This window comes from Ruditapes philippinarum, unplaced genomic scaffold (assembly GCF_026571515.1).
Source record: "Ruditapes philippinarum isolate M1 unplaced genomic scaffold, ASM2657151v2 ctg1099_1_1_1_1, whole genome shotgun sequence".
Taxonomy (NCBI): domain Eukaryota; kingdom Metazoa; phylum Mollusca; class Bivalvia; order Venerida; family Veneridae; genus Ruditapes; species Ruditapes philippinarum.
The window spans coordinates 51693-76429 of record NW_026862937.1 but is presented as its reverse complement, the minus strand read 5'-3'; the positions used below and the strand labels follow the sequence as shown (position 1 = coordinate 76429).

At 32.1% G+C, this 24737-nt stretch overlaps 1 protein-coding gene across 1 annotated transcript; it reads left to right on the top strand.

Moving 5' to 3' along the window:
* The first annotated feature begins 1638 nt into the window (after nt 1-1638).
* Nucleotides 1639-24280, top strand: LOC132720661 (sphingosine-1-phosphate phosphatase 2-like). Its single transcript, XM_060704833.1, has 3 exons — nt 1639-2428; nt 11545-11634; nt 12383-24280. The coding sequence occupies exons 1-3, from the start codon at nt 1784-1786 to the stop codon at nt 12947-12949; spliced, it is 1302 nt and encodes a 433-aa protein (XP_060560816.1). The 5' UTR covers nt 1639-1783; the 3' UTR covers nt 12950-24280.
* Nucleotides 24281-24737: the final 457 nt, after the last annotated feature.

Sequence of the window (24737 nt, the reverse complement as noted above, 5' to 3'; positions counted from 1 at the left end):
CGGTTTTTTCTCTCCAATGAAATCAGCATGGAAGAAAAATTTGAAAAAATGGCAACTAGAAAACATTGGCGAAACTCTGACAAAACGTCAATTCCCTGCAGTTTTTAAATCAGCCTGGGAAACTGTAAGCACCTTAGAAAATGCATCCCATGGGTTTAGGCGCTCGGGCTTGTTTTCACTTGATGTAGCTGGAATTGATAAATCGAAATTAGAACCCTCCAAAATTGCTAATCCTCCGAGAGCTCTTCCATTTTCTCAGGACAAGGAAAACATTGAAATAACTTCTATTTTTAGCCCAGAGTCCAGTGTAGCTAAAACAAAGGCTACACATGTTTTCAGATTTGGCCACAATGGCTCCCAGAAATGTTTCTCCTGTTACGACAGAGTCATGTGATGTTTCCTCTAGCATTGTTTCTGATTGTCAGCCAACATTTCTTGGAAAGGCAAGTTCTTTGTGTTGTAGCCGTCCATTATTATCGCATACGGAAACCAAATCTAATCCAGAAGAACCACTGGCGTTATGTCTGTTATCAGTTACTAGTACTCGGAAATCTTTTGTCTCCCCAGCATTCAGGTCTCTATCCATTCCTGAACCAAAGAAGAAACGACATGGTACTAATTTTTACACCAAGCTTCCTAAAGCAGTTTCTGGCTCTGCAGCTCTCAGGATGTTTGAGGATAGGGAAGCAAGTAGAGAAGCGGCAGAGCTTGAAAAACAAAAACGTCAGAAGGAAAGACAACAAAAGAAAAGAGAGAAAGAGGAAATGCAAGAACGCAAAAAGAAGGAAAGAGAAGAAAAGAAACTAAAAAGGGATGAACAAAAGAGGATTAAACAGTTGGAAAAAGAACTGAAACTTAAAAAGCGTAAGCGTGAATGTTCTTCATCCGACAGTGGAGATGATGATCAAAATACTAAAATTCAATTTCAAGAGTCAGATGATAGCTTTGACGAGAGTAAATTGTGTCCTGGCTGTCAAACAGATGATGTTTATGAGGACGGCGATGAGTGGGTACAGTGCGTGAAATGTCCTCGTAAATGGCATGTTTCATGCACTGGTGATGACGTGTTACTTGATATTCCGGTCAGTCAAATCAGGGATTACCCATTTCACTGCGAGTTTTGTATGCACTGCAAGTAATGTATATTTAACTGTAGCAGAATGTTATCCTAAAGTATGTTCATGATGTAATACAATTCAACTTTGCAGAAAATGTGTTCGCCATTTTTTTTAAAACTCCGATCGATGACCGGTCGGTAATAGCCGCATATGGTCGAAGACTACCGATGCCCCATAATTATATTTAAACGATATTTATAAGATGTGAAAAGTCATTATCCGCATATTGTTCTTTTATGCCGCGGCTTTTTATCTGTAACAGGTGCTCTTTAATAAGTTAATTTATAGGAAATTAGAATAGAATACAGGCTTATGTGGTCGATAATACCCGAATCTGCTCTTTATAAATACTAACCTGGCTACTTCATTAGCCTGTTTAAATTAAATTTTACATTTTCGCGGTCTCTTTTTTCAAACGGAATATCTCGGCTATTAATTGACAGAAATGAGAGGTTCCGATTGATCGCCTCGTTTTGAAAATTCTATTTTTAATCGGAATTTCCTTGACTTGTTTTATCACGTGACTTGACGACCATCAGGTATTTGGTTCAGGTGGATTTTGTTGGAAACTTTCGGACTATTTCGTAATTCTTAATGTTCAGAAGCGTTTGAAGTTGTGTAGATAACCACATAAAGATTAATACCGTTAAGATATAAATTTAAAAATGGATTGGATAATGAAATTACACGATCCGCAAATTGTTGCAAAATTCCAGCGGGTTTGTGGAATCGAACGTCTGCCTGAGCCGGATGGGTTTGACGAAGAGTTTGAAAACCAGGACACGTCTTCATTGAGCAATGGCACGTACGACAAATATGTTAAACAAAAACATAACGATGAGTATGTCCTTCAGCCTAGGTATAAGAACAATAATAATCGTCCCAAAAATACTGACTTGCAAAAAGAGGGCGTGCCTCCATTTGCCTCGGACGACTCGGATTCGGATAGCCAATACAGGGATACTAACCCCTACAAGATTACTCCACATAGGATCAAAAATAAGTTCATATTTTATGCATTCAAATTTGCATCGTTTTTTGGTGACGAGGCTTTTAATTTAACATTCTTGCCATTTGTATTGTGGAATGTAGATAGTGCACTGATGCGTACAACTGTGTTAGTTTGGGGTATATCCATGTACATAGGGCAGGTGGGCAAGGATATTATGCAGTGGCCACGTCCGACCACTCGTCATGTTATACGAATGGATATAGACTTTGCTCAAGAGTTTTCAATGCCATCAACTCATGCCGTTGCTGCTTCTTCTATACCCATCATGATGGCTTACAACATTATCAACAGATACGAGGTAGTATATAATAATCCTATACACATTTTCATACATATACAACCAATAAGCTTATGTATACATGATAAAAATCATAATAGATATATAAAAAACATTTTATAGCAAAAAGAATCAAAGCACAGAAGGCGCTGAATTTGTTTGGGTCTCAGAATGTAAGGTTGTGAGATTATATGTATAGTGCCACCAATGCTTTCCATCGTTTTAATTGTAGTAAATTGGCTATAAGACTAATTGCAACACTGATATTCAATCCAATGTTTACTTGACTTAAACCATTTGAAAAAGAAATGAGTTGCCTTTACTGGGATTTGAACTCCAGACCTCTCGCTTCCTAAGCAAGCGCGAAAAGCCTTCAGCCACGGTCAATTTATATGTGAACGGCCTGAAGAAAACCATAAAGGGCTGCAAGTTCTGTGGTATTTTCTGATTGCAATCTAAATCGTACTGTATATCTGTATGTATTTTCCTGTATAAGTTTATTTTTATGTATTATAATTCATTTTGCAAGGCACCAGAGTTTGATACATGCGGAATTCTGCATAACTAGAGTTGCATCAAAAAATCATGTATGTTCATTTTTACGACAGCCACACTTTATCCTTGCATATCATGGCTACTTAATTAACAAAGACACTTAAAAAAAGAATTAAAAAAAAGTTTCCTCGACTGGGATTTGAACTCCAGACCTCTCACTCATTAAGCGAGGGCGTTACCTCTGCACCACGGAGAAGTTATACAAACATCGTCTGAATAACATCAAGTCATTCTAAATTTAGAACTTCCATTGCATTTTCGGGTTTGTAATTCCTTATTAATTTCGAGGTATTTGAATTTGTTCAGGATAAACCTGTTGTTTAAAATTGAAGTAAATAATTTAGCGAAAATCTTCTCGCCCAAACAGTCCGACATGTAGAATCTATATATTCCACTACTCGGTTTGTGTAGTATTCGGTAATCGACATCGCTAAAAATAGTATTTTCATTGATAAAATCATATTCATCCGCGTCATTTGTGATTGTGCATTTATTAACAATTCTATAAGCCAACGCTATTTTTAAACTTTGAATGCGTTGTAATTTGTTGGATACTTATAACAAAATAAAAATATTTCTTTCTTTTAAATCGCTAGTTTTAAGCTGTTTTGAGAACTACTTGTTGTTAGGTTTGTCGTAAACTTCTGTGTCAGAGATTGAATTTCCGCTTTGTATTTACTTATTTTCGATCAGAAAATACAATAGAACAATATTAGAAATCTTCGACCATTCGGGAATTATTTTGCTTGAAAATTAATGTGCCTGTCTTTGACCATCTTTACGCAGTGATCTCCCCTGAATTTTTCGGCGTTAGTGTACATATAAAGGGAAGTAACCGCTTCAAAAAAGTGGACTACTTTCGACATTTGCAATTAACAGCATTAGACTCTGAAATTTCGCTACCATTATTTGTTTGGTCTGACGACCCAAACAAATAAAAATTAATAGAACTCTTTCATCGTTAAAAATAATTGTCAGAACTCTTAAACTCATAAGCCTAACTAAAGGAGACTGAATCTAATCCGAATATTCAGGGCCGGCAAAATCTGATTTTGACTTACTTGTCCGTTTTTATAGGAAGCATTTTTTAACTTGTCCGTATGATATTGACATAGTTAATTCCTGAAAATATTCACTTGTCCGTACAGGCTGTAGGACAACCTGGGCAATACGGACAATTGATTTTGCCAGCCCTGAATCCATGTGACAAAGATGGCAAGCACATCTATTATGTCTGATCATGATCTGCAATGTTTGCTATTCAATTAATATGTGATGCGATAGCTCAGTTGGTTAGACCTCTGACTGTCACTCCTGAGGTCGCAGGTTAGATCCTGTGGGATCCTGTTAGATCCTTGGGATTTTTCAGAGACACTTTCAGTGTTTCCCACCTGCCTGGATACCTAGAGGTGTACTGGTAAGAAATCCAGGTAATCTGCGCATGTATCAGTGCTATACACTGGGCATAAAAGAACCAACGGGTCTATCCACTAAAAGCTGGGGACTGGTTCCTGGATTCCATTGTTTGTCAAAGCTGTCCCTGAAGTCTAGACCCGCAAGTGGTTTGACATTAATGGTGATGATTGTTCTTTTCAAGATAGTTTTGTCCAGACTGAATATGGACAAGTCTATTTGAGATATTATAAGGGTGTAATACTTAAGTAATTGCAACCATTTGTAGCCACATTCAGAACCCAATCCAAATTTAATCTAATTTTCAGAAAACATCACTGTCTGTACAAAGTTTATTGTCAAAATATGGTGCTATTAATATGTTATTTCCCTCTATCTGTTTTTACAAGGAATCATAAAATTGACAGTTTGATAATATAATATTTTTCCTATGAATATTTTAATGATCTGATATTCAATAATTTTATTTTGACATCTGACCTAACATAACTCTACTTAAAAATTAATTATGCCTTAGGCCCTTTTCTACTACATAATTACTCTAATTTGATTTTTATATTACTATCAATTACACATGTTGGACATATTGAACCAAATGACTAGTTGTTAGTAGCGATATGTAAGAATTACACTGCAGCTATATATAGCATTTTAACCCCATAGAACTTTCCTTCATTTCATTGAAAATATGGTAAAGGTTAAATTCTAGGACAAATCTTATAGAAAATTAGACTTGTGTTTTGTAAAGGTTCAAGTTTTTTGTAAAGGTTCAAAATATGGTGTATCAGAAATAGGGCATTTATATTGCTGTATTGGTGAGGATACATGTATTGTAGCTCTCTGTAATATAAATATCAGTAATACGAGGATATTAACATGTGCCTTATTTAGTTTTGAGCCAGACAGTCATGTAACTAATGGCACAACTGTATTACTCATCAAGTCTTCACCCAGAACTTAACTAAGAAAACTTAAAAGTTAAAAATATATAGTGAATAATAAAATTTCCCCTTTTTTCACATCAACACAGACGTCCCCAGTATTAGGTAATAAGGGCCCTGGAAGCCAGCAGATGCCAGCTATAGGCTGGCTGATGAAAGGGTGTGAGTTTTGCTTTAAAAAAGACAGCAACTGGACGAACTAACTTTTTTATGTTTAACAACTGGTAATGACCTAAGAGTCGGTAGTTTGAACTTAATTTGCCTGTAGGTAAATATTGTTAACTGATATGTGTACTATGATATTTCATTGATAAAAACTAGTTACTATATAGGGGAAGGTGTTATAAACAATTTAAGTTCAATGCCATTGCGATGAAAATATCAAGGTTTATGACAGTGAACTCTTTCTTTATTCCCGTCACAACCAGTCACTGAGTTATATATTTTGACATAATGTTGATACTGTTGAAAAATATTTGTAAATATTATGCGTTTCATCTGATCATATGATATGACAGTCGGAGTCAAGTACTAGATATCATTGAAGTGCCGACCCGACACTCATGTGATCCGGACACAGATGTGTGCGAAATTGTTGAATTTAATTGAAGACATAAGAACTTGTTGGTTTTTTTTTGTTTTGTTTTTTTGCATTTAAGTTAACGTCAATGACAATACAATGAATACTTAAATCAAAATAAATACCATCAAATGAACAATTGTAAATAAGGCCAACATTTTTTGTGATATGTTTTACGGTAGATTTGAAACAAATTTTAGGGTCCCGGGGATAAATAACAATAAAGTTTTTTATCAGTCAACCTTGAAATACAAATAAAATGCTAAAAAATAAGAGGTTAAAAATCTTGAAACGAAGACATAAAAAACATGATACAGATAGTTTGTCGATAAAAATATGAAATTAAGAATAGTTTGTTATTATGAGCTGTTACTTTTTTAGCTCGACTATACGAAGTATATGGAGAGCTGTCCTACTCGCCCCGGCGTCGGCGTCCAGATTTCAGATTAAAGTTTTGGTGCAGTAAAATATTTTTCACTATAACTTTGTCATTTCTTAAGGTATCAACTTCAAACTTGACAAGGTTCATAACTCTAGCACCAATATTTTCAGATTTATCTCCCCTTGAACTTAGAATTTTCCTTAAAAAATACTATTTTTTACTGTTACTTCTTTATTTCTTAAGGGATCAACCTCGTACTTCAAATATATGTACCTTATCATCATCACCATCTTATGTGACAAGGTTCATAACTTTAGCACCAATATTTTCAGATTTATCTCCCCTTGAACTTAGAATTTTCTTAAAAAATATTATTTTTTACTGTAACTTATTTATTATGCTCCCCGTAAAATTTCGGGGGAGCATATAGTCGTCGGGTTGTCCGTCCGTCAGTCCGTACGTACGTCCCGAATTCGTGTCTGGCCCATAACGTTGTTATTTGAAGTCGGATTTTAAAATTATTTCACAGAAATGATCACCATATTGAGACGACGTGTCGCGCGCAACATTTGGGTCGCTACCTTGAAGGTCAAGGTCACAGCATGACCTTGCAGCAAAATCGTGTCCGGTCTATAACTTTGTTATTTGAAGTTGGATTTTAAAAATATTTCACAGAAATGATCACCATATTGAGACGACGTGTCGCGCGCAACATTTGGGTCGCTACCTTGAAGGTCAAGGTCACAACATGACCTTGCAGCAAAATCGTGTCCGGTCCATAACTTCATTATTTGAAGTCAGATTTTAAAAATATTTCACAGAAATGATCACCATATTGAGACGACGTGTCGCGCGCAACATTTGGGTCGCTACCTTGAAGGTCAAGGTCACAGCATGACCTTGCAGCAAAATCGTGTCCGGTCTATAACTTTGTTATTTGAAGTTGGATTTTAAAAATATTTCACAGAAATGATCACCATATTGAAACGACATGTCGTGCGCAACATTTGGGTCGCTACCTTGAAGGTCAAGGTTACAGCATGACGTTGCAGCAAAATCGTGTCCGGTCCATAACTTTGTTATTTGAAGTCGGATTTAAAAAATATTCCACAGAAATGATCACCATATTGAGATGACGTGTCATGCACAACATTTAAGTCGCTACCTTGAAGGTCAAGGTCACAGCATAACCTTGAAGCAAAATTGTGTCCGGCACATAACTTCATTATTTGAAGTCGGATTTTACAACTATTTCACAGAAATGATCACCACAATGAGACATTGTGTCGCGCGCAACATTTGGGTCGCTACCTTGAAGGTCAAGGTCACGGTATGACCTTGCAGCAAAATCGTGTCCGGCCTATTACTTTGTTACTGGAAGTTGGATTTAACAACTATTTCACAGAGAAGATCACCATATTGAATCGACGTGTCGCATGCAACATTTAGGTCACTACCTTGAAGGTCAAGGTCAAGGTATGACCTTGCAGCAAAATAATGTCAGGCGCATAACTTTGTTATTTGAAATCGGATTTTACAACTATTTCACAAAAATGATCACCATATTTAGACAATGTGTCGTGCACAATATTTGGGTTGTTTTTACACTTTGAACTTTGTCTGTGACATAACTCTGACACAACAAGAGGTATACCTTCCTGTGTCCAAAACCTATTCGGGGAGCATCACCCGGTTCAACCGGCTCTTGTTTCTAAAGGGATCAACTTCATACTTATGTACCTTATCATCATCCACATCTTATGTGACAAGGTTCATAACTCTAGCACCAATATTGCAAGAATTATCTCCCCATCAACTTAGATTTTTTTACTAGAAAAATGTTATTTTTTACTATAACTTTTTTAGTTTTAAAGGTATCTACCTCAAACTTCAAATACTTATTCCTTATAATTAATTATATTTTATGTGACAATGTTCATAACTCTTGAAGTAATTTTTACAGCTTTATTTCTATTTAAACTTAGGATTTTCTTTAAGAAATATTATAACTTTGTTACTTTTTAAGGTATCTACTTCAAACTTCAAATATATACTTCTTATCATTACATACATGTTGTGTGACAAGTTTCATAACTCTAGCGTGACTATTTCTAGAATTATTTCCCTTGATCTTGGAATTTATTTTAACAAATGTTATTTTTTTACTATAACTTAATACATAATTATACATAATTGATTTTTCTTTCATAGTTTTGTCCTCCTTACTGCCTCCAGTATTTTATTAGTCAAGCTTGGCTGTCTCCTGTGACAGCTCTTGTTTTTTTTTAGGATTAGAATTATACCAAGATGCATTTAGTCTTGAAGAAATCTTTTATTGGCTGTTAAGGGTATGTCAGATGATATCTGATATATATATATTTCTGCATACATGTAATTAACATTATAGTGACAATGTTAGCATTTTATCAAAATTCCTGAAAAAGCAATGGCCTGAAGCTATTCACTTTTTTCAAGTAACAACTAACCTTCTTTATAATCTAAATTAGTTTATGTTTCAGCAGGTTAATTGGACTTTCTTAAGTGTACTTTATATCAAATTACAAATTATTCTAGTGGGACCTCTTCTTATTGATTTATTTTGTAGCATTATATTTCAACTTAGGTGGTTTAAAATATCATTTTTCATTGTCAATATGTGTCGGTATATTCTATCTTGATGCAATGTCGAGTTTAAAGTTAAGCCATTTGATATTGTTAATGCAAATAGAATCTTAGTAAGTACTTGAAGATTGATTTTATGGAGTGCCGATTTAATGGTTCAGAAAATTTAGGTTATTTTACATTCATGGTACAATATCACTCTTGTCACCATACAAGTTTTATTATTAAAGTCAACACACTGTCAATGTTTTCATCAGTATTTTCATATTTGCAATTAAATAAAGTTTAGCTTAAATGATATAAATTTCAAATCTAGTGTTTTACAAAATAATTTGTTTTAAGCTAATAATTATGAATGACAATATTTGTTAAGTTAAGATTTTTTCCGTAGGTTTAAATCCCAGTTATACTGACTGCGTTTGATAATGGTCTTTCTTTAACAGGATTTTGTGTTATATAAGAAATTAAAGATGCTGGCTTTGTATCAGTTTGAAGGCTTTAATAATATTGACAATTTTTTCATCCTCATTTTATGATTATATGGACTACCTGTTTATGTACAAATTCAATGTATTCAGTGATTTTTCAGAGGGACCTCTAAGCCTCTTGATTTTGGGAAAAAAATATGCTAAAATTGCTAATTTGGGAAGTAAAAAAGCAGGTTTAAGTTCAGATTTTGTGAAAACTGCATGATTTTAAAGAAAATTAAATTGGGAAGAGGCCCTTTATCTGAGTCTGTTTTGTAAGCAGGAAAATCACTGGTATTATATATATCGTATATATATATATAGTATAATCATGAGAGTATTGACTTTTGCAGTATTTTACTGTATTGACTACAATTTATTATACCCCCAAAAACGAAGTTTGGGGGGGGGGGGTATATAGGAGTCACCCGGTGGTCGGTCAGACTTCCCGAAAGTTGAAAAAAACTGTCAGACTTTCGGTCTGACAAACCATGAAAATCTGTCGGACCGAAACAAAATCAGTCGGACCAAATAAAATTGATCAAAATCAAATAAAAACTTGTGTGTGTATTTCTAAGACACTTTTTGTTTTTTATTTTTTCGCCGTCAAAATCGGCACAATCCGTACAGCGCATTTTCATCCCCTCCCTGTCAAACATCAATGATTCATGGTTCTGCTTCCATTTTTCATTAAATTTTGTCTCAGGTCTATTCTTTTCATCATTTTATTGCTGTTCTGCGCACTTTTCTGATGTAGATTTTCGGTTTTTCCAAGGTTTGGCACCTTTAGCAACGCCATTTTGTATACATGCGGCTTGGATAAAAGCCGGACAGTCGGACCGATCCGGAATAAAAAATTGTCGGACCTGATCAAAATTTATCGGACATGTCCGTCGGACCGACGTATTTCGGGAAGTCTGGTCGGTCGGTCAGTCCAGACGTCCGTTGCATTTTCCTTGTCCGGAGCATAACTTGAAGACTAATGGTTGGAATTCAATATAACTACATACAATGGTCAAGCACATTGAGAGAAAGTGCAGTGCATAAGAACCATAACTCTATCTTGACTAATTTCAGAGTTATTGCCCTTTGTTACTTTTCCTTGTCCGGGGCATAATTTGAAAACAACTGGTTGGAATTTCAAGACAACTTCATGCAATTGTCAAACACAATAAGGGGAAGTGCAGTGCACAAGAACCATAACTGTATCTAAAGTAATTACAGTGTTATTGCCCTTTGTTACTTTTTCATTGCCTTTTTTGTCCGGACCATAACTTGACCACTAATGGTTGGAATTCAATATAACTTCATACAATGGTCAAGCACATTGAGAGAAAGTGCAGTGCACAAGAACCATAACTCCATCTTGACTTATTACAGAGTTATTGCCCTTTGTTACTTTCCCTTGTCCAGAGCATAACTTGAAAACTACTGTTTGGAATTCAATACAACTTCATACAGTTGTCAAGAACATTAAAAGGAAGTGCAGTGCACAAGAGCCATAACTCCATTTTGACAAAATACAGAGTTACTGCCCTTTGATACTTTTCCTTGTCAGGAGCATAACTTAAAACATAATGGTTGGAATTCAAAACAACTTCATACAATGGTCAAGCACAATAAGAGGAAGTGTAGTGCACAAGAACTATAACTCTATCTTCAGTATTTATAGAGTTATTGCCCTTTGTTCCTTTTCTTTGTCTTTCTGGACTTATTACAGAGTAATTCAATTAAACTTCATCAATGGCCAACCACATTGAAAGGAAATGCAACATATAAGAACCACAACTATCTTTAATTGCCCACAACCATAACTCTATATTTCAATTCTTTTACAAGGAATTCTGTTACTAGTAACATCCTCATTTCCGAAGCAGTCTTGTGGGGGTATTAATCACATTTAGTGATAGTTCTAGTTTTAAACTGTGTTGACTACATGTACATGTATGTACCTCAATTTATGACTGTATTGATTTTATTAACATATTGACCATTTTAATTATTTACAGAACATGTGTGTTGATAACCTCAAAATCATGGCAATTCATGGCCCTCAAATCCCACTTTATGACTGCATCAGCTTTTTTTACCTGTTTATGTCTGTCTATATTTAACTTTAAATAAATAATTTATATTTTGACCTTATAAATTCAGTTTTTCATTCATTATTTCATTAGGTATCAACACCACTGATTGTTGGTTTGGCAGTTGCCTGGTGCCTCATGACATGTGGAAGTAGGTTGTATCTTGGTGTTCATTCTTTACTAGTAAGTATTTCTTCATTCTGTAGCTTTAAATTGTCAAAGCCCCTTATAATAACAATGCACTATTCCAGTATCAAAGCAGGTTTTAGGGGATTGTACAAATTAAGCAAGGAAAACGGATGAACAAATTCTTAGTTCTTCATTAATTATTTAAGATCCTGTATGACTATGTTGTGATCAAAGTGGTTTACCACACTAAGTAAAATTATATATATGTACATAATTATGCAAATACATTGAAGAATAAAAAAAATATGTACTACAAATATTTGCGCATATTATTGTAATCATTAAAATATATGCATTCATTTCTTATTGTAAATTCTGACTTAAACTTTATAGAAATTAAATTTTTTATTACCTCTCTTATGATTTAAAACCATAAAAAATTGTGTTACAGGATCTTTAATGAAGATATATTTCCATAAAAATTCTGTTGGATTATATTTTTTTTGTGCTGACCATTGGAGGAAGTAGTAACAGAATGAAAAAAAATAATAAAAATTACATGATGATAATCAAATTATATAAGTGCTTTTAATACATGTATGTTTCTTGACATGGTAGAGACAAAAGATGAAATACATGTATAATGGTATTTTATTGCTTGTTTACTATGTACAAGATTTCGAATGGAATATTGAAATAAAAGGTTTACATTTCACTGGAGGCTGTTTAAATATTGTATTAATTGTTATAATATGGAGAGAGTTCTTGCAAAACTTAACTGTACGCATTTATTTGTTTGCAGGATGTGATAGTAGGCGTTCTGATATCCCTGGTTGTTGCCAGTTTTATTTTACCATTCAACAATCAAATAGACTGGTTCATACAAACAAGTCCCGCCTCCCCGGTTCTGATGTTCATACTGTGCGTAGCCTTCTCTACAGTCTTGTACCCGGCTCCAGAAATCGGGAACCAGACGAGGACCGATTGTGTGAAGGTCATTGCTGCGTTAACCGGATGTCTGATGGGTCAATGGGGAAACTATTTCAACGGCATGTCGCAGGCAGTACCTCCAGAAGCTCTCTTTGAAGTATATTTACCGAGTTTAAAGACAATAGCTTGTGCAACGCTGCGATTTATGATAGGTGTTTTAACCGTAGCTTTAGTTAAAACTGTTGTGCAGACATTTTCGGTGAAATTCCTCTCGTACATTTTTGGTTTGGAGAAGGCTGATCGTCATCATCCAAAAATACAGGTGCCATATAGGTTTGTTACGTATATGACAGTGGGTATAATCATCAGCTGGACTGTGCCAATTTTGCATCATAAGTTTGGTCTTGGTAGGCCGCACTATTACATGGAAGTTCTGTGACTGGTTTAAGTAATAGCTTGGTTTCATGTAAGTGAAAAAGTTGAAATTTTAAAATAATATGTTCAGGCATTTTTAATGTTAAACTTTTTTTCGTCATATTTAACTAGTTAAAGAGTGTGCTGTTAAATTTAAGGATAAGTTAAGATTTGTAATATGGCGTTAATTGTAATTTGAAAATACTTGTAGGAGACTTGTAGGCCTAATATAATGTATTGCAGCAGTAACATAGCATGGAGCATCTGTCCAAAGTTACGCTAGTGCTGTTGTAGCTCAATTTAAGTGCATTGATATTGAAATCCCTTAAAGTTACTGTCGACCCAAACACAGTTGTTTGCGATTTCAGCAGGGAATTGCTACAGAATCATCGTATCTGTTTACAGTTATAAAATATGCATAGACATAAAAGCTTGCAGTTGTTAAAAGTTATGCTCCACCGGCCAGACAGATGTAAATATCTCAGCTTGTCTATAAAAGTAATGTTTACGAAATAAAATGTTTCAACTGTCTAAAATTATATTGGGATAAAAGGGCTTTTAAATAAGCTTGTATTTCTGGGAGCAAGGCATGTATAAGTTATCTTATTCCAAGAAAATTAACGAACCAGTGGTGTTTTGCATATTTGATGCCACTTTTATTTAGAAACCATTTGAACAATCGTGTGTTGGAGACTCTCAGCTAAGCTTTAAACTAACAACATGGTTACTATTCCATATTGTAAGCAGAATAAAAGTTTGACGCAGAATTTTCAGCATTACATGATTAGGTGATAGTCAATGATAGATTAAGTCATGAAGATAAAATCATGAAAATAGCTCTTGTCAAATTTCTAAGTGAAGTCTTTCAGGAAAAAACTGCTACTTATAGTCCTTTATGGTTAAGGAAACCATTCCATAGCAGGTTTTTGAATAAAAGCATTAAAAGTCCAACATATCGTGACTGGTAAATGTGAACAAATTTATTTACACAAAATATTTTATATAATTATTTTTTAAGTTTGTGTATCAAATCCATTAAGCATGATATATACATTCATGTACATATAATTGTATTCTTAAATTAAAAAAAAAAAAAAAAATTTTTATTGATATGTTTGAGTTACAAAACATTTCAATTAATTGTTTATGCCAAAACATTCACTTTGTCACGTATGAATGAATTTTGTAGTTGTACAGTATGAGTTGAGTGTCATAATGGCGAAAATCAAAAAAAAAAAGTATATAAAATTAATATGCATGATTGTTAATTTACTTTTATTATAAACCTGTTTACATCTTTCTACTCTACTGCTTGTATCACATAATTATATGCCTTTTGCTTGTATACAGCCTTTAATTATGTTGATAATAACCTCCTGTACTTATAAAAGTAGTGGTCATTTTCTAAAATTGCTGTCAGTAAAAAATCTAGCTACAGCTAGTATGGCCTTTCTACTTTGTTTAATTCAATTTCATTCGAGTGACAGTTATTTATAAGAAAGTCTTAATAAGCATTTTTTTTCCTTGATAGTTTAATTTTTTTTTATAATTTTGATAAATTTGAAATTATAATTTTGATATATTTTCTTAACTATGTAATTTATGTGCCTATCACTATTCAACAATGCAAAACTGTTTAGAAATTCTCAAAACAATTTCTTACCAACAATATTCTTATTGTAAACTGAATGTCTGTGTTATGTGTGACGTCCGTAATTGTATGATTTTGTTGTAGATATTACTATTCAACCATACAAGTCTGTTTTATATATAGAACCATTTTTTCGGCCAACCATTTCCAGATTTATAAAGCTTGAAATCTGTGCTATGCATCCCTCGTTTATATGATGTATCACTTCTTGACAATGCAAAACTTTAAAAGTGTTTAATGCTTAAAAAAACCATTTCTTGTTATCATTTCTCATGCGTCACTTAAGGTCTGAGCTATACTGATCCCTCTTTTTATGTTGTATATATTATATATATATATAAATATATAATCATGTACTTTTAACCAAATTATTCATTCATGTTTTGAAAAAATAATGTCTACTTTGTAAGAAAAACCATGTTGAAGATGAATTCCACCATTAATCACATATACATAATATTCAATGCAAGATTTTTACCTTCATTATTATTATGATTATTATCATTTTAATTTGTGTGCATTTTCTTTTTCATTGTGTAATAACATATATTAAGCACTTATTGTTCATCTGCTCATCAAATAATATCAGTCTGAAAACATTTTTTTCTTAATATATGAGATTTTTTGGATGATATTTCAAAGATAGGTCTAAATGTTGTATTTAAGTTAGAAAATTGAGAAAATGGGGAAGAACATAACTGTTAGATATTTTACTTTGAATTCTATATTTACATTGTGGAAAATTTTTGAATAAGTATTTGTTTAAGTGTTTCTTGTCATGTATATTAATAATTCAGGTATTTAATTTTAAAGCAACACATTTCCATATTTTTGTATCGTTAGTACTGATTCATTTCTCGACCTCATAAAATATTTTACTGAAATTCAAATTTTCAGGCCCAAAAATGTCCAACAACCCGTAAGAAACAAGTAAAAGTGTTCCAGAATTTACTTTATAAAATTAATATCATAATAAAAATTTTAAAAAACGTTGCAGATGAAACAGGCAGGTTTATTCAAAATGAAGATTTTGCCGACCCTGAGTGACATGTAAATTGTGAATTTCAAAACGATTGTTTTACAATTGGCATTATTTGTGTTTGCTATAATTCATTCCAAATTAGGTGTATTATATTTATAATTCCATTGATTTTCAAGCTGAGTGATATGAGTATATTTCATGCTTGAATTGATTATAAAATGTTGCTGTTTTGTTTCTGCTTGTAATGAATCACTGCTGAATAAAAAATAATATATATACATGTATATATATATTTATATGATTAGGTAAGAATGTATACAATTTAAATAATATGGTATTATGTGGTGTCATTGCTGAGTGGCTAAGGCTTCGGACAAGAAGTAATCTAATGTTGCTAACTGGATGGGTTCAAACCCCGTCAGGGACATTAGTCATTGTTTTCTTGAGCAAGAAATTTTACACTCATTGCGCAGTACTGGTTAGTTTCAGGAACGTATTCAAAAGTGTGTCTATAGGCTTATAGCTTCATACACAATGAAATAAAAGTAAATTCTGTATAAACCAATATGGTATTAATTTTATGAGTGACAGGATAGTTTTAATAATAATTTTATGTTGAACTAAGTCTTATATAAAGATTGTTCAAAAAGTGGTAAAAAAAAAACCCAAACAATTCTGTGATATTTCAAAAGTATAGAATAATTTATGTTTAATAGATTAGTGATTCAATCCTGAACTTGTTGGGGCAATCTTAACAAACCGGTACAACCTGTATAGCGTCAGGTCGGTGGGCAGTTTTACTGGACATAGTCCAAACATTTTACTTTAAGCTGCACATGTTTTGATATTTTCATAGTGAAATCCCTAAAACTGATAATGGGCTGCTCCAAATGCTAAAATGGGCAAGTCCACTTCACAAATTTCAGAAGCTTTAAGTTAACTTAGGTAGGGAAGGCATTATCATATCACACAGTTTGTTCCACAAACATTAAGGCTCAACAAGTTTTTAGCCTGTAGATGATCTGGTAGCTTTAAAAATGAATTTAGTGCAATGCTTTAATAAGGTGGTAGAAATTTCTTGATTTAATTCTAGTCATCTAATGGTAATAATGCATAGATTGTTAAATTTATAGTGAATAATTTTACGTTTTCTAGTTTAGTTTTAAGCTTTTCCCATGTGTAACAAATTTCCTATCATTACAAGTAATTAAACATATATTTCATCAATTTAGGCAATTTTACAAATACAGCTAGATTGTTCAACCAGAAAGATATAAACTTTGAAAATTGCACAGTCAGTAACTTTTACATTATTCAGTGAAAGGTTTAACATTATTCAGCCAATTAAGGTGTTTTAGATTTAAAAGTTTTGTCCTATATTAAGTAATAACTAATAACAATAAGAATATTATGGTTAATTTCTTTAACAAATGAAGTTATGAGGTTTTAATTTAAAGGCAGGTTACGATTATATGCCCCCTAAAATGCCTTTAATCTTGTATCTCAAAAGCTTTTTACTTTTGGTGTATTGTCATGGTTTTTAAACAGTTACATCAAGCATATTGGTAATTTTTCCCCTTTATTAAAGATGTGATTTTCTTTTCTTGAAGATGGGGCAGGAGGTAGGGTATCTTAAGTATATTTATTGAGGGATGGGTGCTCATTGTAGATTTCATGGTAAAACTTTTGTTTATGATCATACCTTTTGAAACATTATTATCATACTAACTTTAATGTATCACTTTAAGTGTTATCAAAGGTCATGATAGGTTATCAGCCTCACTGGGTTATCAGTTATCAGTTAGAAATAAAAAGGTTATCTGCTGATACTAGGTTATCAGTTGTTATAGGTTATCACGCGGCGATATCAAAATTACTCATTCAGGATACGAAATTCTGTTTATGTCCTTGTCTAGTTACTTATACATGTATATATATGGCGATATCTAGCTCATTTTGTACGTGCATATTTTAATTTATCAATATAGTACGTGAGGCAACCATATTCTCTTCTAAAAGCCCTGTAAACAAAAGTTTCATGTACACTGTCGTAAACGTCATATGAGTTTTATTATTAAATAATGTGAAGTGATTCACGATCATTCGTCTATTGTTATCTTTGTGTAGCAACATGTTAACTCCTTTTAAAATTTAATTGGAGTTAAGCTGTTACTGTACTAAGATGGCAATATTAACAATAATGACAAAAAAACTTCATTTATATCTCAGTTATGAATTCACTATAGTCCTACATGTACTTTGTTGACAAAATATTCATAGTCATATGTGTTGACAGAAACAGGATGTACATGTATCAATAGAACTGTTGATTCGTCATGATTTATAATACAAGTTAAATGCCCACTTGGAAGCGATTTTGTTCATGTGGTCAAAAAAATTCTGACTTTCACCAATGACTTATGCAGTGGAAGAATATAGTGGTCCTTTCTTTAATTTTGTTCTTTATGCAGCGAAAAAAGATATGAGGCTCTTTTATTATTTTGCTTTTGCTTAAGATTTCATGAGTGGTTTCAAAATCTATGAAGTCTCCATGAGTGGTTTAAAAGAAATATATAAGAGAGGTTGCCATGAAGTATTCTAATATTTATGACAATTTCCATACATTTTCCATGAGTGGTTACACACAAACTTCATGAAGGGTTTCCATGATTTTTTTCTGATGAGTGGTGTAAAAAAAATATCCACATATTTTATAATTTAACTGAGTGGTACAAACAAAGTTAATGTGATGAGATTTTGAGATTCATGAGAGGTTTACATGATGCCACTATGAGATGTTGCCATTCTATGATCAAAACAAGGCTGAGTTAGGCCTTTAACTCTTAACCATCTGGAACCAAAAGTGAATATGGGTAGTTTATGCTACCAGTATAGAGCCAGGCCAGTCTGCACATCCATGCAGTCTGACCTGAGGGTCTTCACTGTTGGCTGACTTAAAATTTTCAACCTAATCCCAAATTTGATAATGGACAGGTCCAAGAACAGTGGAAGCTGAACAAATCTATTTAAGAAATTCAGGGAGGTAAATTCTGCAGAAAAATGGGAGGGGGGGGGGGGTATTTTTTCAATAATTCAGCAGCTGCTGTGCATCTTTAACATATGTTGAAACAGAAAGGCGATATAGGAATATCAATACCTTTGCTTTTTCCCTCTTGCAATTTAAGATGCATGTGGCTGTTTGAATTCTCACGGTTGATAGTACAGTTAAATCTATAAACCTTGCACTTTTTGTTTTGTTGCTCAGGTTAAGTTTTTACTTTATAAATGTATATATATGTATGATTTGTTAGATGATACAGGGCTTGTACACAATTTTTTCGACAGCATTTTCATAATTTCCATACGATGGAAAATAAAACTTAATAAAATAAAAAGGTTTTTTTCACAGGTAAGAATAGGGGTCCTTCCCCTTACTAATTTAGAGAATTTTAATAAAAAGATATTTTTTTAATTGAAGTTTTTGCAAAATCTGTAGAATTTAAAGAATTTTTCTAGGGGTTTGGGATCATCAGGGAGGAGTTTGGGATTCTCCTTTAAATGGCCATACATGTAGCTTTATCAGTAAAAACAACAACAACTACACTGAATGTAAACACACACACATGTACACAAAACATTGAAGTTCTTAAGATTTTATTGGTGTATAATTATTGTTGACCAATTGGCAGAATTTATTCTTAAATTGGGAAGTTAAAATTTATTGTAAGCAATATAATTGTTTATATGCTCTTCCTTACTATAACCTTTTGTGATTTTGTGAAAGAGGTTTTACTGCCTCAAGGCATTTCACCTTAAAATAAAACTTGCATAATATTTTTTTTTCAGCCATACCATATAATTATTTAAGCAAGAATCAAAATATTGGAAACAAACAAAATAGTTTGTCCTACACTTTCTTGATTTGTATGTTTGATTTTACAGAATAGCAATTGTAACTGCTGATTTGTGTTACAGTATGTCGTTATTTTACATGAACATCTTGCATAGAAAACCAATTTTGTATGTGTATAATTATATTTTCAAGGTCTCTTAGATAATTATGTTGTTTTTTAACTTGTCACTGTATTTATATACATGTTTATGTATGTAAACTTATATGAAACATGTGATAAAATCAATGATGCTGCATTATACATGTAATTGTGATTTATCTAAGATTTTTGAGAGTTTAAAATTACATTTTTGACAAAAAAACATTGATATGACATAAAATAACATGCAATTGTGGTTATACATGTATATAAACTCTAATTGTTGTAAAAGACCTCATTTGATTAAAAAAAAAACCAACCCTAAATGTTGAAATACATACATGTAAACATATAAAACATGACATTGTGCTAAAATGAATGATTCTGCATACTATAGTATAATTGTGATTTTTGAGAGTTTAAAATTAAATCTTTGACAAAATAAACATAACGATAATATGAAATATGAATAACTTGCAAATATGTACTTGTATTTTATTATTTCTATAAATAAACACTTGTTGTTGTAAAGGACATATTATTTGATATAAAAAACCTAATGTTTTCAACCTTGAGATCAACTTTCACAAGGCCTTAAGTTTCATACCGCTGAACAGTCAAATAAAAGATTGAATACAGTAGTTTTTTTTTTGAAAATGTAAACCATCTTTATAAGTGTCATTTTCCCCTGAATTGTGTGAAATGTATTGTGTACTGCATTTAACATATAACTAGATGATCAAATTTTATGACCTTCAAGTGAATTTTTTTTTAATGAAAATAGATGGGTACATGAATTTTATCAAGTATGTACTTATAGATGAGACGTTTTATGTTGTAACATTGAGTAGGTTTATTTGTTTGAAATGGGAAGACTTTGTATTTAACTGAGTTTTATCATGTCAACGCCTGGGTTATAAAAAAATTATTTCACCCCTTTATAATAATGAAAGTAGGCGTGAGATGAAAATAAAGTAAATTTTTGTGATCAAAATACAAGAAATGTAAAGAAACTGATTGAATTTTAGCTGGTCAATGTGACTTTTTCGATGCAGTCCTTAAAAAAACACCTAAATATGTCAAAATGTGCAAATTTTATTATGTTAAGTAACCAGCTAAAAATATGGCAATTAAGATAATGAACTAGTTCAGTCATATTTTAATTGACATGTAAGCCTGTTGTCCCCATCAGGCTAAAACCATGTGACTAGTACAGACCAAATATTTGTCATAAGTTTGGTATTTTTGTTAAATTTGTGATATCCCTCTGTAGTGCATGTAGCTTTAATAGATAACACTCACTGTATAAAAATATTTTTTTCCTTGAGGTAAATTTTTTATACATTATTTACATATTTAACCTTTGACATTCCAGACAGGTTATTTACCTCATTTTGTTTTAATGTTGACCTCAGCTTTAGTTATGTGACAACTTGATAACCAAATCATTCATTTATAGGTAATAGGACTATTATAGCTTGATAAATAAAACTTTGTACCTAAATAGTATAGGCATTGAAAGAAGTGTTTTGTAAACAAGGGTTAAATTGATTTAACAAGATATATCAATTTTAAAGCTTGTTTCATATAATGTCATTGTTGAACTATACATACAGAATAAATAAAATTTTGTCCCCTCTGATTTAATTAAAGGAACTGTTTCACAGAATTTGTAGTGGTTCATATATATATTAAGGATAGGTCCATTTATCAATTATTTTAAAGCAGGTTTTTCATTGCTTACTGTTTTATTAACCAATTATTTTCACAATTTCTTCTGTACGCATCTTATACATTTCTCAAGAAATTTCAACTAATCTTTCACATAAGTATTGCCTTTGAGTGGCCTGGCAAAATTTTTTCAGGGTTTTGTTATCATAATTATTTTTGCAGATTTATGGCCCATTTTGTAATTTTTGCAAGACTACAGACATAATATTGACAGAAAATCTGTCTTTGTGATTCTAACTATGTTTTAAATTTAATGTATTGCATACATGTATGGTATGTACACTTTATATTAACATGTTAGTAGGTTGTGAAAATAATGAAATGCATATGCATGTAATAGTTAATTTAACCTATATTATTATATCATATAACAATGTCTTGGTGCACTATTTATAAATATCTCATTGTACCTCTTTAATCTATGTATTTCTACACTATACTTTATCCAAAAAAAATATCTTCCATAGTACCATATCATTCCATTGGCAATTTATGTGTATGTTACCTAATTTGAAGAGTTTAAGCACTTGAATGCCATTATTCTTGTTTTCTTGGTAAAGACTAAAAGAGACGTTATTTTCATATTTTTTTTCATGTTGTTTTCTACCATTAACAAAAAGAGGCAGGTTTTGGTTATCATTGACTAAAAGTGGCAATGTTGGTATAGTAATATTTACAGGTTAACTCTGGGAGACTAATGCAGTATCACATGACTGTGTAAACCCCTATCAATTATGCATTAGTCTGAATATTGTAAAGTCGATATATGATATGTCAGTCATATTGCACAGTACATTAGCACTTGTATTCGATCAATTACTTCACAATGCATATTATATATATTTAATTATCTATATCTCTATATCAGACCAAGTCTACAGTACATCTATATGAATATTTCATTTTGGGGTGTGTGTGTGTGGAGGGGGGGGGGGTGTTCTTTTCTCTCTAGTATATAGTTATCCAATAATAGCATAATAGAAGCTTAACTTTGCGTGATGTTTGATAGCAACACCAAGATACAGAAAATAAAATGTCATCAATTTATCCCATTTGTTTGTGGAGAATCTACTTGTAAAAATGCTTTTTATGTTTTTATAGACTATTTTTTTAAGCACCTATGCTGTACATATTTGAAATGGCTAATGTACAACATCTACAATGTAGAATTCATTTTGAGAAATTTTCAGATAATTTGTTAATTTATGTCTTATTTTTCAGTTATTTCCAAAGCCATTAGTATATCCCCTCTCTGATTTATTCCAGGTTTAAAGTTATTAAGTGACAATGCATTTTATTAAAAGGTTACAAATTAATTTTTAAGAATCTACATTTGTAAATTTTATACTAAAACATCTGATTGCCACAAAACATCAAAACAGGTGTTCAATATTGTAATTTTTTAACTAGGTATTGATTAGTTCTATTGTCAAGTGTTTAATTTATGGTTATATAACGGTGTATCATAAATACCCCTAAAATTTAAACAAACAAAAACATTTCTGTTCTTAATTTACTATACAGTCAATATATTCGTCCAATATTCATTTTCAAGTTTCGGGAAATGAAATATGTATTTGTACAATACAGGTATATTGAACTAAGCTACGAGTGTTTTAATGAGGAAGCTAATATAAAACTGATAAAACACCAGTTTAAGGAAGCTATAACATGTAAATATTCATATGTATACCATTACATTAAAATGATCTTTTACAATTTGTAATCATGCACCAAAGAATACAAGGATTTTTATTCACATATCATGTTTCGCTATCTTGGTTCAGGACAATAATTAGTGTTAGTTGCATGCGAAATATTTCATTACAGATGCATTTAATTATTGCACTTGCAAAAGTTTGAGATTTCAAAAAAAATAAAAATAAATAAATAAATGAATGTATGTCAAAATATGGAAAGCCTTTACTACCTTTACTTACATTAACAGCAGGATTGAATTTGGTGATAAAAACAGTAAATTCAGCCAGATTTAATCAATTTCAGCCAAATGCATGCAATTATGGCCCCTAATGCTATATCAGTAAAAAAGATAAAATATAGTGATAAAAAACAGTAATTCGAGCTAGATTTTGCATTATATGGCATGTAGAACAAGAAATACACCATAAATTATGCATTATTTCTAGCAAAAGATGTAGAGTTATGGCCCTTGAAGTAGGTTTGTCATATCATTTTTTCTGTTTACAAAATTAGTTTGTAAATATATTATGGCTTTTCCAAATAAAATATTTATTGTACCTCATTGCATGCACATTCAATAATTTTTATGTATGATAGTTAATTAGTTATGAAAAACGCATTACCATAGATAAAAATGAATTCCAAGGTTTACTAATGTATGTATGTATGTGTTAAAATATCATATGAGCCGCGTCAAGATAAAACCAACATAATGGGTTTGCGACCAGCATAGATCCAGACCAGCCTGCGCATCCGCGCAGTCTGATCAGGATCCATGCTGTTCACTTACTGACCCTATTACAAGTAGAGAAACTGATAGCGAACAGCATGGATCCTGATCAGACTGCGCGGATCTAAGTGTTTAGAATGCAAGTTCATGTTCAGTCAGTGATTCACTTGATATTAAAAGTTTATAGTGTTGATTCTTATTGTTTATACTTTATAGTAATGTTTCATGTATATTCCTTTATCGTTGATCGGACAGAATGAATGTTATAAGTTCATAAAACTATTCAGTGTTAAGTATGATTAGTGTTTTGACTTTTTTTATTATTATCTTGAATATTTGATATAATTATATACTAAAGACAATATAACAAAATGAAAAAAAATAACCTACCAAGGCAAAACTTACATTATAATGTTCTATTACTGTTGATTTGAAATAATGGGTTTATTATATTAACACAAATGTATGATTTATTTTATCCAGATTGCTGTTAAATCTTTAAAATTGTATAAGAGTTTATGATTTATTATGTTAGTTTTAGATATTTACAATAAAATTCTTAGAATGCATGGTTTGTTTTATCTTTGTTTATCAATTCCCTCATATTTCACCGTTCCATGAAAAAAGCTATGAAAAAAGTTTTAAAAATCTGGGTCACCAATGAAGTTGTTGACAAGATCACATTTTTTGGCAATTTTTAAGATAAATTTTGTGAAGGTCAGTAGTTCTACTCTGGTGCCTGTTTGTGCCCGAAAATGCACAAAGGGGCCTTCCTCAGCAGTAAAACTGAAATGTTTCAATGACCATTGGTGTGGCAGAAATCTCTGCAAACAATTATAAGAAGAGGCCATGGTGGTACGTATTAGCTCAACTGGAAAGGTTATAAATATTCCTTGCTTTGGACTGACCATTTTTGACCACATGCCATGTCATGGGCATGATTTGTGTAACTCGTAGAGATCCACTAGGAAATTCAACACGCTAATTGTCTAAAGTCTAGGACATGAAGTCTCATGAGAATGAGAT

Excerpts from the sequence above, each read along its gene's own strand:
- LOC132720661 (XM_060704833.1), top strand. The coding sequence starts at position 1,784 with ATGGATTGGATAATGAAATTACACGATCCGCAAATTGTTGCAAAATTC. Across the intron at positions 2,429-11,544 it reads ACATTATCAACAGATACGAG|GTATCAACACCACTGATTGT; the intron begins GTAGTATATAAT and ends TTATTTCATTAG. Across the intron at positions 11,635-12,382 it reads TTGGTGTTCATTCTTTACTA|GATGTGATAGTAGGCGTTCT; the intron begins GTAAGTATTTCT and ends ATTTGTTTGCAG.